This window comes from Polistes dominula, unplaced genomic scaffold (assembly GCF_049000335.1).
Source record: "Polistes dominula isolate Pdom_NZ unplaced genomic scaffold, Pdom_raw_medaka contig_27, whole genome shotgun sequence".
Lineage (NCBI taxonomy): Eukaryota > Metazoa > Arthropoda > Insecta > Hymenoptera > Vespidae > Polistes > Polistes dominula.
The window spans coordinates 355,262-371,448 of NW_028300906.1; the positions used below are offsets into that span (position 1 = coordinate 355,262).

The following is a 16,187-nucleotide window of genomic DNA, read 5'->3' on the forward strand; positions in this document are numbered from 1 at the left end:
TATATATTATTTAATTTATACAATTAATCTTATTATATATATAATCAACCCCTTCTCATGTTCATCCTCATCATTATCATCATCATCATCATTCTCCTCATTCTCCTCCTACTTCTCATTCTCGTCTACGATGAGAAGAAGAAACTACGAGACACTTGTCCTTCCATAAGGGAAACCCTACACAACCCTAATAATAAGTATAATACTTAACACTAGAAAATAACGCCAATTAGGTATATTTTCATTTTGTATTTCGTTCTTTATTGATAACAAAAAAATTACTTAACAATAATGATTTATTCCTCACACATCATTATATTAAATAAATGTTAGGAACATCACTTTACAAATTGTTAAATTCATTTGAAAATACGTCAAAACTTTATGCAATGATTTAATAATAAATTAAAATTATTATATAAGTCAATTATTATTGTGTGAAATAATTATTATTTATAGGTATCTTATTAAAAATATTATAATTTACTGATTTAATAATTCTCATTCCTATAAAATTGAAAAAAAGAAAATAACTATTACAATATGCCAATATTATAATAGATTTAAAAACAAAAAAATTGAAATCAAAATCATCATCTCAGTAATGTTATAATATTTTTTTCAATTGTCACACATTACATTAAAAAAATCAGAACTATCATCATCGTTAACAATTTATCAACAACCCCCTTTGATTAAGACTTTTGACTGTAATTTTTCCTGTCAATTTCTTTTTCTTTCCTTTTTGTTTATTTTATCTTGTAATACTGTTCTGAAACGGATTGTTACATGAAAAATTACAATAATTTTATTAAATAGATAATTAGAAAATTTTATTTTCAATAACATTCCTTCGTATGACTTATATTACACTTATAATTACGAAATACATGAAAATAATGAAACGGTAATGGCGAATGAAGGGGTGGAAATTTATAAAAAGTCAATATTTTATACAATTTATAAAGTCTTACTGGTTTTTACCAACTTGTGTCCGTAATTTAGTTTTTTTTTTTTTTTCTTTCTTTCTTCGTATTATTTCTTTTTGTTTTTTTTTTTTTGGTTCTTTTCTATAATTAACTTAATAGAAAAATATATATATATATAAATATGTAAAAATTCAAAGACAAAGTTAGAACGATAGGATTGATAAATAATATTTGACAAATAAAGTAAATATTTGTTTAAAAAAATAGGATAATCTTATAATTAAATATACATTATTTATTAATAATAAAGTTTACTTAATTAATATGAGACTAGGTAATTCGTGAAATTATTATTATTTTTATAATAATTATTATTAAGAATACTGCAATCCTTAATATCTAATTTAATCTACGAATAATACGTATCATCGAAATTAAAAAGTAATGTACGTCTTCCTTTTTTTTCTTTTTTCTTCTTTTTTTGTATTCTCCTAACTTTTAACATAATTAAACAAATATTTGCACGTAAAGATAATTAAACTCGTATCAAGAATTTGTGTTGTATCGATGTGAAAAATAAGGTACACAGAGCGACATCTGATAACGATGTCGCGAATCAAAGCTATCGATATAAAAGAAAAAAAACTTATATGGCGGGAAAATTTGAAAAGCCCGCGCTAATAACTTTATGAAAAATACACAAAACAAACAGAGAAAATAGAAAAATGACAAAAGTATTATAAATATTTCCAAAACAAAAAGAAAATACGAAAGTCTTAAAATATTATTTTTACTATAAATGATACGACGACTTATGTAAACATATATATATATATATGTATATATATAAATTAATAATGAATTTGTTGATCGTGAAAGTGCAAATTAAGTACAAATTAATGGTAATATAATTTGAAATGAAAATATATCATCGTCAAAATTTGGACAATGCTTCGTGATACGTTCCATAACTAATTTCCTTGTTCTTCGTATTAGAATCTTCGTTAAGATTGTCGTTGCCGGAATACATAGAAAATCCACGACGAGATAATTCTTCACCTGGCACGATTGTTGGATTTGTATAACAAAAATCTGCCATCATGTTTGTCTGTCTGCCCAATTGGTTCGACCTGAATCAATCATCAATATCACACTTATCACATTTTAAAGAATTATTTCGTAATACGTTAATCAATATCATTTATCAAATACATAAGTTTAGAATATATCTACGATCGCACACACGTTGAGATAATTAATTATTATTATTATTACCAGATTATTATTATATTTGGAGCAGTGTGCTAATTTTCTTTTAGAAGAAACAAAAAAGAAACATAAAAGTCACAGATAAGCGTGAAAGAACAATCATGTCACGACCGATGTTATAAAAGATACGCTATCAATGATTAATCGTCAACGTTATTAGCGAAATTCCATAACGATGATAAGTCTAAAAAAAGATGACAAAAAAAAGAGAAGGAAAAATATTTTCGGATATTTACTTTTTTTATATTATTCCCTAATAGCACAAAATATATTGAAAAATCTTGAATACATGTGTATTTAATATTTTGTGCTAATAGGGTTGTTTTTCTTTTGTTTCTGCTATTTTTCCTTTTCTGACTTTTTCAATAGTTTACGCATTTTGTTTATTTATCTAAAATATTTCTATATCTTTGTCTATCTCTCTGTTTCTAATTTTCTTCGTACCTTTCTCGTCCTCTTGATTGGACGCGTCGTAGATCAAGTATAGATGTAGATAATTCCGCCAAAATGAAACTCCGGGTATGCCACTAACACGACGGTTTTTTATAGTCAGATAACTATGTTCTTTTTTTTTTATAATACTTTTTTTGAATCCCTTGCACTTTCATCAAATCGATTAAAAAAAAAAAAAAACAAACAAACAAACCGTGCGTTTCATAAAGATTATTATTTATATTAAATAAATATAAATCATGTTCAATTTTATTAGTTTACTTAGTCCACTGTTATATTGACTAAGTTTTTTTCATTCACATTAATTGGTTCACGTAGTAACATCTCATATTTCAAAAAGAAAGAGAAGAAAAAGAAAATGAGAACAGTCTGTTAATGTGGATTAAAATATCACACCGTATTACTGATAAGATCGAAATACTTGCAACAACTTCATGAGAAAAAACGCGTGAATTATTTAAAAGTGCAAGGGGTTTTTCAAACGGGAAAATAAAATATTTAGAAACGAAATTTTGTTTTCTTTTTTTGTTTGTTTTTTTTTTTACATTTTTAACCCCCTTTCCTTATCTTATATACTAATAAATAAACTGATAGATATATCTCTCTTTCTCTTTGATGAAAATAAATCCATTTTGAAAGAAAAAAAAAAAGAAATACATTAATATATTACTTACTCCGCTTTAGAAAGACTTTTGATTTTCCAATAAAAAATGGCAAGTAAAGAGAACGTCAACAGATGTAGACTCAATCCGATCCCACAGGCTATGTAAAAGTACAGAGACAAATCTTCTAAGGTGTCCTATAATAAAAAAGAAAAAAAAAGAAAAAGAAAACAAAGCATATCGATTCGATAAATTGATAAAAATCGGTGAGAGTTTTATTTAATTGATTCATGGCATAAGAATATTATTCTTCAATTAAAAAAGATATATTTATCGTGTATTTTACACAACCTACGCGTGGCATCGATTAACGAAAGTATTTCATGCATAATGAACGTTCTTATGAAATCTTTCTTCGATTATTTCAAGAAGGAGAAAATGAAAATGTTTCTGATCCTTTTAAATGCGTCATTTACGAATATGAACTTTGTTTTTTTAATTAAACGAAACGTAAAAGAAAAACAAAACAAACACTGCAATGCGTTTGCGTGTACTCTGATTACTTCTTGTTTTCTTTTTCTTTTTTGTAATATAAAATAATGACTTGCATAAAATTCGATCTTGAGAATAACATATACATTTGTAAATAATAATTCTCGTCATTTAAAAAAAAAAAAAAAAAAAAACAAACTCCATTAAATTCCTCTAATTCGAAAAATTCGAAAAAAAAAGAGAAAAAAACGCCGGAAATTTCGCCGTTCTTCCCGTTACGATCTACCACACGAATCAAAATAAATAAATACTCGTTTAAATTACAAATATTTTCTCTGTCATTTGACAGATCGAAATATATTTAATATTAATCTCGTGTGTTTTTGTTTTTTGTGTCTATGATTTGTAAATAAATAAAAAAAATGACGCATTGACGATATTTTATCCGTAGTTTTGCATTTTATTCGCAAATTTTCTCAACAAAGGGCCAAGGATGATGATTCATTGAGATTCTACATTTGCTGTTAGGAGTTCTTGGAAATGGAATAATTCACGACGTAAACATTTACCGCGAAGGAAAGGTATTCTAAGCATGGATTCTAAGCATGAAACGTCTTGCATGGTAATGCACCTCTAATTACATCTCGGACAACGTCCTAATAATAATAATAATAAAGATAATAGAATATTAATATTAAACGAATGCACTAATGAATTAACTAACATTGACAAATTTATCTTTCACAACTCGGATAATTTTCCACATAAATATATATATATACGCATATAATATTCCTCGCGATAACGAGACACATCACACTGTGTTTCTGCATTGCAGAGAAAAATATTTATTAAGAAAAAATATATATAAATATAAAAAGACGTGATTAACATTAAAAAAAAAAAAAAAACTTACCATTCCAAATTAGAAATGATCAATAACAGTAAGAAAGAGAGAGAGAAAGAGAGAGAGAATGTCGCGATGCGGTGACGTATCCTTAACGTGTAAATTGATGATCGTAATCAAGATATCAGTATCAAGCTGTTATCGTTGACTTTGCATCCTCTATAATCGAGTAACATTCTCAAGAAATAATATTACTAATTATTTAATTAACTAAAACGTTTGTTTTTTTATTCCTCTCTTTATGGTTTCACACTTTTGTTCAACTTTTCAATATTCCCCCGAAGAAAAATAATAAAAAATGATGTAAGAGAAAAAAAAGGCAAAATAATATACAGAGATAAGAGAGGAACCAACAAAAAAAATCAATCTCTCGTTGAAGAAGTTGATTGGAACAAGCAATGAACTAGTATTGTTATCTATCGAATCGAGTTTTTGTCGTTTTTGATCGATGATATATCTTGGATAGGTGAAATGTCGTTAGAAATAAGAGGAGAACAACTGAGCGGGAGCACGCACGATAAAGTAATAAAGTACGCTGCTAACGGCGACGCCCGTCGTCGAACAAGTAACGCTGATAAAGACCCTCCTCCTCCGATCCACGGTATCTACATAGTAGCTACCTTTGTCGCAACATACGGGAGTCATATGTTTACACACACGTTTGCATAAATGTATATGTATAATGTGTACATATATATATATAGTATACAACTTTATCGATGAACAATATGTATGTGTATACATAAGAGCTCTTGTTGGGTAGCATTTGTGTAGCTGTAATTTGTCTCTACACACTTTTCCTCCTTCTTATTTTTCTTCTTACACCTTCATACATTTCTATTTGTTACTACTTAATTTAGTAAACCTCTGTGCCTTCTTCAATCTTCCTACGCGAATCACACACTTCTTCTTCTCTTCTTTTTTAGTTGGTTAGTTAGTTAGTTACTTTCACTGTAAACTGTTATGTTATTTTCGAATTTCTCTTGTTATCAAACATATATCTTGAAGTATATTTCAGGAGTATGTAAACAACGTGAGTGTTTACTATTGTGTTCCAATGAGGTCATCCATATCTTTCCTGTATTATTTTTTTGTTAGATTCGCTCGTTAGATTATAAATATTGTATTTAAGAAATAAGAATTTTTTATATCCTTGATATATTTACATTTGTTAATAAGATAATAAAGTTTTTTTTCTTTATTTGATGTTTCATATTGAGACATTGTATATGTAGTTGTTTCTATAAATTCATTCAATGTATATCAAAATGAAGTTAATTAATAAAATAATTCTTATTATTTTCTGCTTTAAATGTATTTTAAATTAATGCTATTTTTATACAACATTAATGGTCATTTTGCTTTCCCTGATATTTGGTATTAATATAGAAAACTGCATAAGCCAATATAAGATATAAGGTAATGCCATACTTATACTTATGTATATGTAATATGGTATAGGCTGCGTAGAACCAAATGGACAAAACCACAAACCTCTTCTTGTACCATCACGAATATGATGACTTAAGAAACTTGCAGATATAATCCATGCAGATTCATTCAACTTTGGACAGTTGAAAATGATTGAATTCAAAATTAAAATGACCCATAATAAAATAGGAATTGTAGTACAATGTAGGAATGGTCTTTTGTTTAAGGTTATAGCATCCTAAAAAAAAAAAAAAAACATGACAAAAGTTAGAACGTTGATACATTTTTGGGTATTATTGATAAGATAAATATCAATGTATAAATACTTACGCTCAACTTCCAACTGCGTGCAGTTAGAAAATGATCAATGTCGATGAAAGAAGATAAAATAAATGAGAATATTATACTACATAAATGTTGTGCAAGTGACTTTTTGAATAAAACTAAAATTAATATCCATACTAATCCTCCAACAATAGCGTGAGTTAAATTGTCTAATATTGCACGTGCCATTGTATTTTCAACATATTTCAAACACATGTCACCCAAAAACGAACATATACCTATTAAACTTGTTAATGCTATTTTCAATATTACATGCCATTTGTTATATGCAATCATGTTAAATATAATAAAATTAATTATAAATGTCTATCCTATTTCTAACCTATCAAACTTAACATGGTGAATCATATAACCTAACAAAACACTTATATCAAATAAATGATTACGAGTAATTAACTTAATAAGTATTTTATAATTATTATATAATAAACTAACAATCATAATAATACATAAAGGAAAAAAATGTTAAAGTAAATTATTAAAGACACAGAATAAGTACCTTTTTTATTTTGTTCTAATCGCAGGAACTTTCATCGCATTATGTTTCCACATATGTTTGCGGGAAAGAGAAACACAAAATGAAATGAATACATTTGATATATAATTATAATGTAACTTTAATTAAATTAACTTATATTTTAATCTTCATCCTAATCGTGTTCCCTTTAAAACACATTTTCTATCTATATAAATATATAAATGTCATAATAATGCATCTTTCGATTGTCATTTGTTTGAAATTTGTATCATGGCGGCGGCGGCGTGAAGTTAGTCATAAGTGAAGTGAATTGTCTACATATATATATATATATAGTAATCGTATGTTATACCGACTGCAGAAAGTAAGCGACATATGTATTTAAATATGAAAGGGGATATCTAGTGATTCTTATTTAAGCCGTTGGTCGAGCGTGTCCAGTGCGTAAAAAGCAAGCAGAAGATATTCACCGAATGCTAAAAGTCGTGCAGATGTGTCAGAAAAATTTCATGATTGCAATACTATATTCCTATAATTGTATATAGCACTCTCTCTAGTGCATGACGTTTTATCGCGAGATGGTTCCTACGTCAAGTGGTGAGCTATAATTATATATAGAGGAGAAACGGTGTTTTATCTAAACCTTATTGTAATGGTATATAATAAAAAAATATATCATTGCAAGGAATATACTATATTTCTATTTACGGATGTTTATAATTGGCATGTTTCACGGCTGTGAAAATGGAAGTGGAGAGCACAGCCAAACAGAACGACGTTGTTCAACAACGTTTAACAGATGATTCCGGAAAAGTAATTCATGAAGAAGAAAATAGAAATATTGATAATACTGATAAAGAATCCTCATCTTATTTTATATCAACCGAAAATGTAAATGATAAGTTATCTGACATGGAAACTTGTAAGTCTTATACTAACAATTCAACATTTAATGAACAAACATTACAATTACAAAAGAATCTCACGTTAGATGATCATTCAGATATGAAAAATATTAAGAAGGAACATTTAGAACATTTTTCATCCTTAGATAATAAAGATTACGATGATGAATGTAAGACTGATTCTATGGAAAAAAAGGTAGAAGATGATGATGCGAGTAACACCGTTCAAACCCCTCAACCACCGTTAGTATTTACAATTGATTTTGGTAACAACAAAGAAGTTGATAAAGTCAAATATCAAAATCTGTTTGAGCGATACAATGCAAGACACAAGCGCAATCTTTCTACGTCTAAGGTGAATACCACCTTAACGTGTTAAATAATAATGATTGTATATTGAGTTACATTATTATTCATTTTTAGGTAGAGGTAGGCGGAAAGAAGGGAAGTGCATTAATGTCTCCCAATTTGGTACAAAAGCAAAAAATTCCTAGTACGCATTCTGAGGGTTATTTTAGCAGCGAAGACGATTTGCGTTTGGTAAAACGTAAAACTGATTCTCTGACGGAAAAGTTAAAACAACTAAGTAATTATTTTCATTCTATTTTCTTGTCTTTTTTTTTTTTTTGTTGTTTTGTATTTTACAATTGATTTCTATTTGATGAATACATTATTACCTAACTTCAGATATCATCAAATATCTTGGTAGATATAATCTGAATAAATAGAAATAAATTATCACACCTACTTACTCTTAAAGTTTTACATCATAGTTTTAAAAGATCTATTTTTCATTGATTGCATTTCTATAGTTAGAGATCTATATATATATATATATAAATTTCTGTTACATACGCATATAAGAATACTTTTATAAATTTCGATTGGTATATCACATTTGAAGTCCATATTTGTGAAGTATGAGTCATGATGAAATCATCTTTACCTGTCTTTTTAATATTCTTCACAAGTACATTCAATATGTCTTGAGTAATGCATGCCTATGAACGTATTAACGGCTTCAAAGTCATATTTGTGCACACTAAAAGATATCAATTTTTTGTAAGTTAATATAATATACATTTAATTAAATAATATCTCATTAACATTTATATATATTTGTCTTATTTTACAGGTACAAAGTGCATTCATAGAACGCATTCTCTCTCAAAAAAAATCTGATATTGATTTCAAATTACGCGATGCAAAGAATAAACAAGAATTAATGACAAGATCTTGCGACGATCAAACGAAAGATCCAAAATTGGCACGTCAAAATCTTTCATTGGAACTTGATTACGGAACTAAATCAAATAACAAAGTATTTTGGACATCACAAAAATCAGCAACTATCAATGATTTAAGTCATGTAGAAGCGTGCAATTATGATGATGATTCTAATGAAAAATCATATACAAAAAATATAGAATACATTGCCGGTGATAATGAATACGATGATGATGAAGAAAATTATTATAAAACGTCAATGAATAGTTATTCTCAAAAGGCATCAAATATTAATTATAGCATAAACGATTATAATTTAGAAAATCCAAATCCGAATGATAGCAATTTGTCGAGTAGCGTTAGTTGTAACATGGATTTAAATATTAGCAATGTAAAAGAAGATACAAATTTAGATGTTTTCAATGTGAGTAACGTAGATGCTGGTTCGGATGATGGAGCAGTAAGCGAAGCTGGAACGTACACCATTCATAAAGATTATACAGATGAAGAAAAAGCTAGGATGGATATTGATAAAGTTTTCAGTGTTGGTGTATTAACGGAAGAAGAAAACAATGAATCTTATGTTCATAATTTTCAGGTAGATAATAATTGAACAAATTTATATTAAAACAATAATTCTAACGAGGAATTATTTTTATAGATGAGTATATCACGTGATAACAACACATGGATATCCGAATGGGCAACTCAAGTTGCAGAACATAATTCTTTACCTCCAGCAATTGGTGGTCCTACTGGTCGTACTCCACCCTTAAGTCCATCGAAAATACCATCTCCGATTCATTCTAAAAGTCCAAGAATGGCACGTTATCGATATGTATGTATTTTTTGATATGTATATGTGTTGTATATACAAGAAATGATTAGAAATATACTTTCTTTTTTTTTATTTATACAGGAACCAAGCGATAACAGCAGTATGGATGCTTTACGGATAAAGGAAAGAATAGATTTAATATCAAATCAACAATTATTAATTGATTCGGGTGGTGAATCTGATGAGGACACAAGCAATAGTTATAATACACCACCACACAGTTCACAACGTACACCAGTACATAATTCTTTAGGAAGACGTAGTAGTTTGTCTGAATCTTTATTCAGAAGAGCTAATACCAATGATAATCGAAGAAGTGTTCGTAAATATTATAATTCAGATAAATCAAAGACTGAAGACGGTGGTACAGAGTTATTAAAAAGTCCGTCCCGAACATTAGCATCTCTTTACTTGGGAAGGAGAAGTAGTTCCTTGGACAGGTAATATAAATAATAAATTAACTAACATATCACAATTTATTTGTGTGAACCCTCTTTTTTCTAAATAAAAATTAATATATATATATTATTACAGAAAAGATTATACTTCTGATACTACAGAATCAAACACGTCCAGAAAAAATAGTATGAAATATTCTTCTACCAAGGATGATTCCAAACATACAAACAGTCCTGTTTTAAATCGCCTAAGGCCATCTACACCAAAATTAACAAACAGTCCAATTGTATCTCGTAAAACGTCATCTATGAAAATTATTAATTCGCCTATGCTGGAGAGAGCTAAACATTTGACAAAATCTACACCTCAAGCGAAAAATATAGGATATTTTACTTGTGTTGAAAATAGGTATTTAACAATGATTAACCTTTAATTACGTATTTTAATTTATAATACGATAATCTATGCTATGTATATATATATATACATTTTGTTTGTAGTCCATATATGTTAAGAAAATCAAATAGCGCTACAAATTATCACGAACGAAGTTCTATTCATAATAAAGAAATTTCTATAAGTTCTGGGATACCAAGAAATTGTCTCGAATTGCAACGACAATTAAATATACAAAGATCATCAAGTAACGCTAGCATTGGAAATTTCAAATCTCAGGCTGTAGTGTCTCGACATAGTAGCTTCAATAGTAGCGACGTTGATAGAATTTCTGCTAGAAATAGATTTCTCGTTGCTTCTGATAGTAGCAGCGAAACTGGAGAACAACAATCAAAATCTCCTATACATCCTATTTCTTCTGGGATTAAATTAAATAGAGCATTTAGCATAAGACGAGCAAGGTATTGAAAATATAATACATTTGTTATAATATTATATAAATATTTTAATAATGTAATTATATTATTTATAGATTAAATTGTGAATCTGATACAACACCAAATACTACACCAGAAGAAAGACGTAGGAAAGCTCAGACCGATGTTAAGATTACATCAATAAATAAACAACAAAATTATCAACGTGGAAGAACAAGTAGTGTTGGTGCTTTCAGTAAAGATTCATTAAAAACATCAGAACCTTCCAAAACTAGAACACCATCTATCTCTAGAAACGATGCTGGTAGAGTAAGCATAAGAGCACCTAAAAGTTCTTACGTAAGTTTTATCAAAGTTAAGATATAGAATCTAAAAACAAATATATAAAACTGTACAATATTATTATTATTATTATTATCTACAGCATGGTCCTATTGGACAAAGAAATGCACAGAAACCTAATAAGGAAACTAAAAATTCTGGTAGAAGTAATTCAACGCTTACATCAAAAGAAGTTGAATTTCAAAATTGGAAAAGAAGAAAAAGTTATGATCCTATGAAAGCAGCAGCAGAAGGAAGAAAAAGCTTGTTGATGGTTCGAAAAAACATCATAGTACTGAAGATAGTTCTGGAAAGTAAGTACCAATGTATACAATGAAATTTATATTGATCGATCACAAGTATTCAAATCAATTTCTTTTTCAGTCATGACAATTCAGTATTACGTTCAGCTAGTTTTCATGGAACTGGTGGTACTCTTTCTCTAGCAAACGAGTGGTCTGATAATGAATTAAATTATTCGCAAGATGAAAATCAAGAACCTACTCCATGTAGCTTGCAATTGGTATATATATATATAATTATATTTTGAAAGATTTAAAAAAATATATATTAATAATCATTGTAATTCAATACACATCATTTCTTTGAATTAATACAGGGTAGTGATAGTGATCTAGAAACCTCATCATATTTACAAACAACTCAAAATGTTGTCTCAGCAATGTCGGCACGTATGGTAGTATATCATCCCTCGTTAGCAGATTCTGACAATGAAAGTGATGAAGATACTAGTCAAAGTTTACATCAGAATACATCAAAAGTAACACGTCAGCCTAGCGACACAGAAACTAGCGATGAACAACATGTTATTCAACCTCCAATTTCTAATACTAAATATAATAGAGCATTTAGGTAAATATATATATATATATATATAATATCATTTTTATGTATTATTGAAAATTCTATCAAAATATGCATTAATGGTTATGTGTGTAGTTTACGTAGGGCAAGGTTAGAACCACAACCATCAAAAACAATTAATTCAAGTATAACTAAGCCTAAAGTTGTACAGGAAACACGTGCAAAGATAGAACCTAACACTAGTATAAATAGAACTGATTCAGGACGTTTTAGCATGCGAGCTAATAGAGTCTCAAGTGCTGTAAGTTTGAATTACAAACATTTATATATGTTTAATTATTATTAGAATATATATATATATATATATATACATATATAAATAAATAATAAATTTTAGGGCCTTAAAGGTAAGCCAAAGGAAACAAAGAAACCAGTAACACCAAATGCAAGAGAAGTAGAAATGCAAAATTGGAAACGTCGTAAGAGTTATGATCCAATGAAAGCAGCAATGGAAGGACGAAAAAAAGCTAGTTTATCAAAGAAATCCACTACTAATGCAAATCTCTCACCGAGGTATATAATTTTAAATATTTTTTCTTACGTATAAAGAAATAAATAAGAAAAAAGATTAAAAAAAAAAACTAAAAAAAAGAAACATTCATTTCATTGTCTTATTAATCATATAAGTAATCATTTCACTTTTGGTATAGGACTGATAGCGATCGATAATGTAAAGATACACATAGAGATCTCTTCGATGCAAGCAAGTGGTACGATTACAAAAAACTTGTTTGAATTTTATAAGCTTATAGATTTTTTCTAGAGATGCTACTATGATTATTTCTATCTATCAAAGAGATTGATTTTTATTAACATATGACAATTCTCTCGAAAAAATCAATAAGTTATAATTCTGCTTCCTGATTCTGCTCGTTATTTACATTCGTTACATCCAGGAATCATAAAGTGTTCGTTATACAAATTATCTTAGAAGAATTACATTGATAGAATAATGTTATTTAGTCACTAAACGATTCCTGGTTTATTTAATAAGCACTAGTTTTGTTCATATAACACACTTATCTTATATATATATATATATATACTACTTATTATATATAACTATTACGATACAAAAAATTGTTTCTTTGACAAACTAAAATTAATGAAATTTAATAATTTATTTTTTAATTTGTCTTTTTGTTCTTTTTTCTTCCAGTTTTATATTAAACTTTTATTTTGCATTTGCCAGTGGTATTATTACAAAGAAATGTTGTGTTTTTAATAAGCAGTATGAATATTGAAAGCTTCAATTCTTGTTTTGCACAAATGAAATGATAAATTTACTTACTGTATATTATTTTTTAGCCATGTAGCTAGATCGCAAAGTTTCCATGGTTCAGTGGGTCTAGGCAATGAAGAAGACTGGAGCGATGAAGAATTAGCTATATCAGCGGATGAAGCTCCTCTTTACTAAATCCCTAGCAACTGTCTCTCTCTCTCTCTCTTTCTCTCTCTCTCTCTCTCTCTAGGATTAAAATAAGCAGCTACTGTATCGAAAGTAAGATAAAAAATCAATTTTTATAGACCTTGATGTACATAATTAAAATAACACAGGTGTTACTTTGCAAGAAGTTTTATGCACTCGTAATCAATTTCAAAAAAAAAAAAAAGGAGAAAAAAGAAAAGAAAAAAAAATGAACAAGAAAAATATATAAAAGCAGTAGTCAAACTTTTTATATATTAACAATTTGTATAGCCTGCAATATATAATATAGAGAGAATCATTAACTTCATTCAATTATTTAAACTTTTTCAACTTTTTATTAATGTATAAGCACTGGAAGTGCATATTTTTGATTTCATGTATGTTAGGAAAGATTAAACTAATATTATGCAAGGTATGTGTAGTAGTATTTAAAACTTTTGGTGCTTATCGTTAGAATCTCAATAATAATAATTATTAAAAATTAATTTATAAAATTTGTTTATATCCTATGTATGGTTGAATTTTATTTAATTATATTACAAATAATAAATTATAATTTTCTTTATTTATGTAATAATGTGTTAGAAAATAATGAATAATACATATAAAAAAATCTCATTAAGGTAGATAACAAATTTTATAAAAAAAAAAAAAAGAAGAAAAAAAAAGAAATCTTTCATGACAAAATTGCTCTCTATGTTATTGTATTACAGATTTTTGTTTGCTTTTTTAAAACGATATAATATATCAAATTGGTTATTTCATGTGAAATTATAATGAAAAACAAATTGAAAATGTTTTTGTTTTCTCACGCTTTTCTTATATTTAAATATAATTTGTTTTAAATAAATAATTACGAGTGCAAATAAAGTACATAAGTCGCTTAAAACTATAACTATGTGATGAGTTAGTAATGAATTAAAGAAAGAAAAAGAAAAGAAAAGAATTTTTGTTTTGATAAAATGAAAAAAAGTATTTTTTTATTTAATAAAATGAATGTGATGATTATTATTATTATTATTATTATTATTATATGCTTTACGCGATAAATATACAATAAGTATTATGTACTTTACTATTAATCAAATTATAATTTACATGCTTACTTTCAATCTAAGCTATGTAAATAATAGTAAAATCAATTGATCCTAAATTGATCCTAAAAATTAAAACACGTTTATATTATAGTATATTGATGAATGTTACGATGATCTAAGGATACATAATTATAATGTTAGATTATAAGCTATTCATTAAATATTTAATACCATTTCAAATATCACTATCATCTTCCAAGATCAATTTTTTCATTGTTGTTCAACAAAAAAAAAAAGAAAAAAATTCTATTATATATTTGTTGCGCTTCTATTGCTCTATTATAAATTTAATAATCATTTTGTTCCTTGAACACCACCCCCCCTGCCTTGAACAAATATATGTTATTGTTTAAAAGCAAATATAGAAAAGAATTATTACTGTATACTTGAAAATTCCTTTAATAGATATTCTAAATTCAAATCAAAAATTGATCCTGACACGAATAAGTTATATTTGAATGTTTATTGCACAATTTGTATAAATAATTCAACCCTTACAAATTTCTTCCTCTTATCTATCATACGTATATTATTGGGAATATATTGCAATGATAAGAGTAAGAAAAAAGTAACATGTAGAAATTCTTCTCTGTAATAGCAATTCTCCTAAAGACAAATAATTACAATTGTATCTTTTTCCAATTTGTTTTTTCTCTCTTTTTTGTTTTTTTTTGTTTTTGTTACTATTATTATTTTCTTTTTAATAGCTGTAATATTATACAATTAAAACATTGTAATTGGTTATGATTAAATTTGATTGATTGATTACAACTTTAAAAAAAGGAAAGAAAGAAAGAAAAAAAGGTGCTAATTAAAAGAAAAATTTGATTACAACAGTCATCACAAAACAAGGCTATATAATAATTATAATAGTTGATAAAATTAAACATGAAATTATTGTTAACATTATTGATTTATCTATTCGTACTATTTATAAAATGAAATCTTCTAAAAATTGTACTGATCTATTAAGAAAACAAATTAGCTTATTTTTTTTACTTGTGATATGAATTATTGTACTCTCTATATACTTTATAATGGTACATTATACACAGACAATTATGTTATAAACAAATTATTATAGTATGTAAGCTCTCATATATATTATACGATAGCATATATATATATAGAATATATATATATATATATATATAGGTTTTTATTTTTTAATTCCATATCAATATCGACATGTTCTTCCCTGCAAATGTAAATGGGCTTCCAATGAGAAGATCATTGTATAACTAAAAAATATTTTGTTCATGCCTACAAAACTTAAATAAGGATAATGTTTTTATTAACTACGTCCTATAAGATTACATTAACTATCGCTTAAGTATATATTTACTT

The 16,187-nt window shown here is 27.1% G+C and overlaps 3 protein-coding genes across 4 annotated transcripts; 1 reads left to right on the forward strand and 2 right to left on the reverse strand.

Moving 5' to 3' along the window:
• Window positions 1-1,703: 1,703 nt before the first annotated feature.
• On the reverse strand, window positions 1,704-6,286 carry LOC107070292 (uncharacterized). Of its 2 annotated transcripts, none has more exons than XM_015328342.2 (3): window positions 6,147-6,286; window positions 3,326-3,450; window positions 1,704-2,059 (listed from the first exon to the last, which is right to left on the reverse strand). In XM_015328342.2, the coding sequence occupies exons 1-3, from the start codon at window positions 6,159-6,161 to the stop codon at window positions 1,864-1,866; spliced, it is 336 nt and encodes a 111-aa protein (XP_015183828.1). In that variant the 5' UTR covers window positions 6,162-6,286; the 3' UTR covers window positions 1,704-1,863. The 2 variants fall into 2 exon arrangements, with proteins under 2 accessions (XP_015183828.1, XP_015183829.1); XM_015328343.2 differs by lacking the exon at window positions 6,147-6,286 and adding an exon at window positions 4,662-5,635.
• LOC107070291 (transmembrane protein 267) lies at window positions 5,943-6,921 on the reverse strand. Its single transcript, XM_015328341.2, has 2 exons — window positions 6,414-6,921; window positions 5,943-6,321 (listed from the first exon to the last, which is right to left on the reverse strand). The coding sequence occupies exons 1-2, from the start codon at window positions 6,702-6,704 to the stop codon at window positions 5,989-5,991; spliced, it is 624 nt and encodes a 207-aa protein (XP_015183827.1). The 5' UTR covers window positions 6,705-6,921; the 3' UTR covers window positions 5,943-5,988.
• Window positions 6,922-7,252: 331 nt separating this feature from the next.
• LOC107070290 (uncharacterized) lies at window positions 7,253-16,120 on the forward strand. Its single transcript, XM_089179602.1, is given in 17 exon segments — window positions 7,253-7,503; window positions 7,592-8,166; window positions 8,235-8,397; window positions 8,947-8,981; window positions 8,983-9,636; window positions 9,700-9,876; window positions 9,958-10,316; window positions 10,411-10,683; window positions 10,776-11,132; window positions 11,204-11,447; window positions 11,533-11,683; window positions 11,686-11,743; window positions 11,814-11,952; window positions 12,049-12,302; window positions 12,390-12,555; window positions 12,652-12,827; window positions 13,623-16,120. Coding segments are annotated over 16 exon segments (3,831 nt in total). The 5' UTR covers window positions 7,253-7,503; window positions 7,592-7,650; the 3' UTR covers window positions 13,732-16,120.
• Window positions 16,121-16,187: the final 67 nt, after the last annotated feature.

Bases quoted from the DNA above. Each gene is read 5' to 3' on its own strand.
- LOC107070292 (XM_015328342.2), bottom strand. The intron at 2,060-3,325 runs GTAAGTAATATA...TGATTGATTCAG, and splicing joins AAAAGTCTTTCTAAAGCGGA to GTCGAACCAATTGGGCAGAC.
- LOC107070291 (XM_015328341.2), bottom strand. From the start codon at position 6,704: ATGATTGCATATAACAAATGGCATGTAATATTGAAAATAGCATTAACA. The intron at 6,322-6,413 runs GTAAGTATTTAT...TTTTTTTTTTAG, and splicing joins CACGCAGTTGGAAGTTGAGC to GATGCTATAACCTTAAACAA.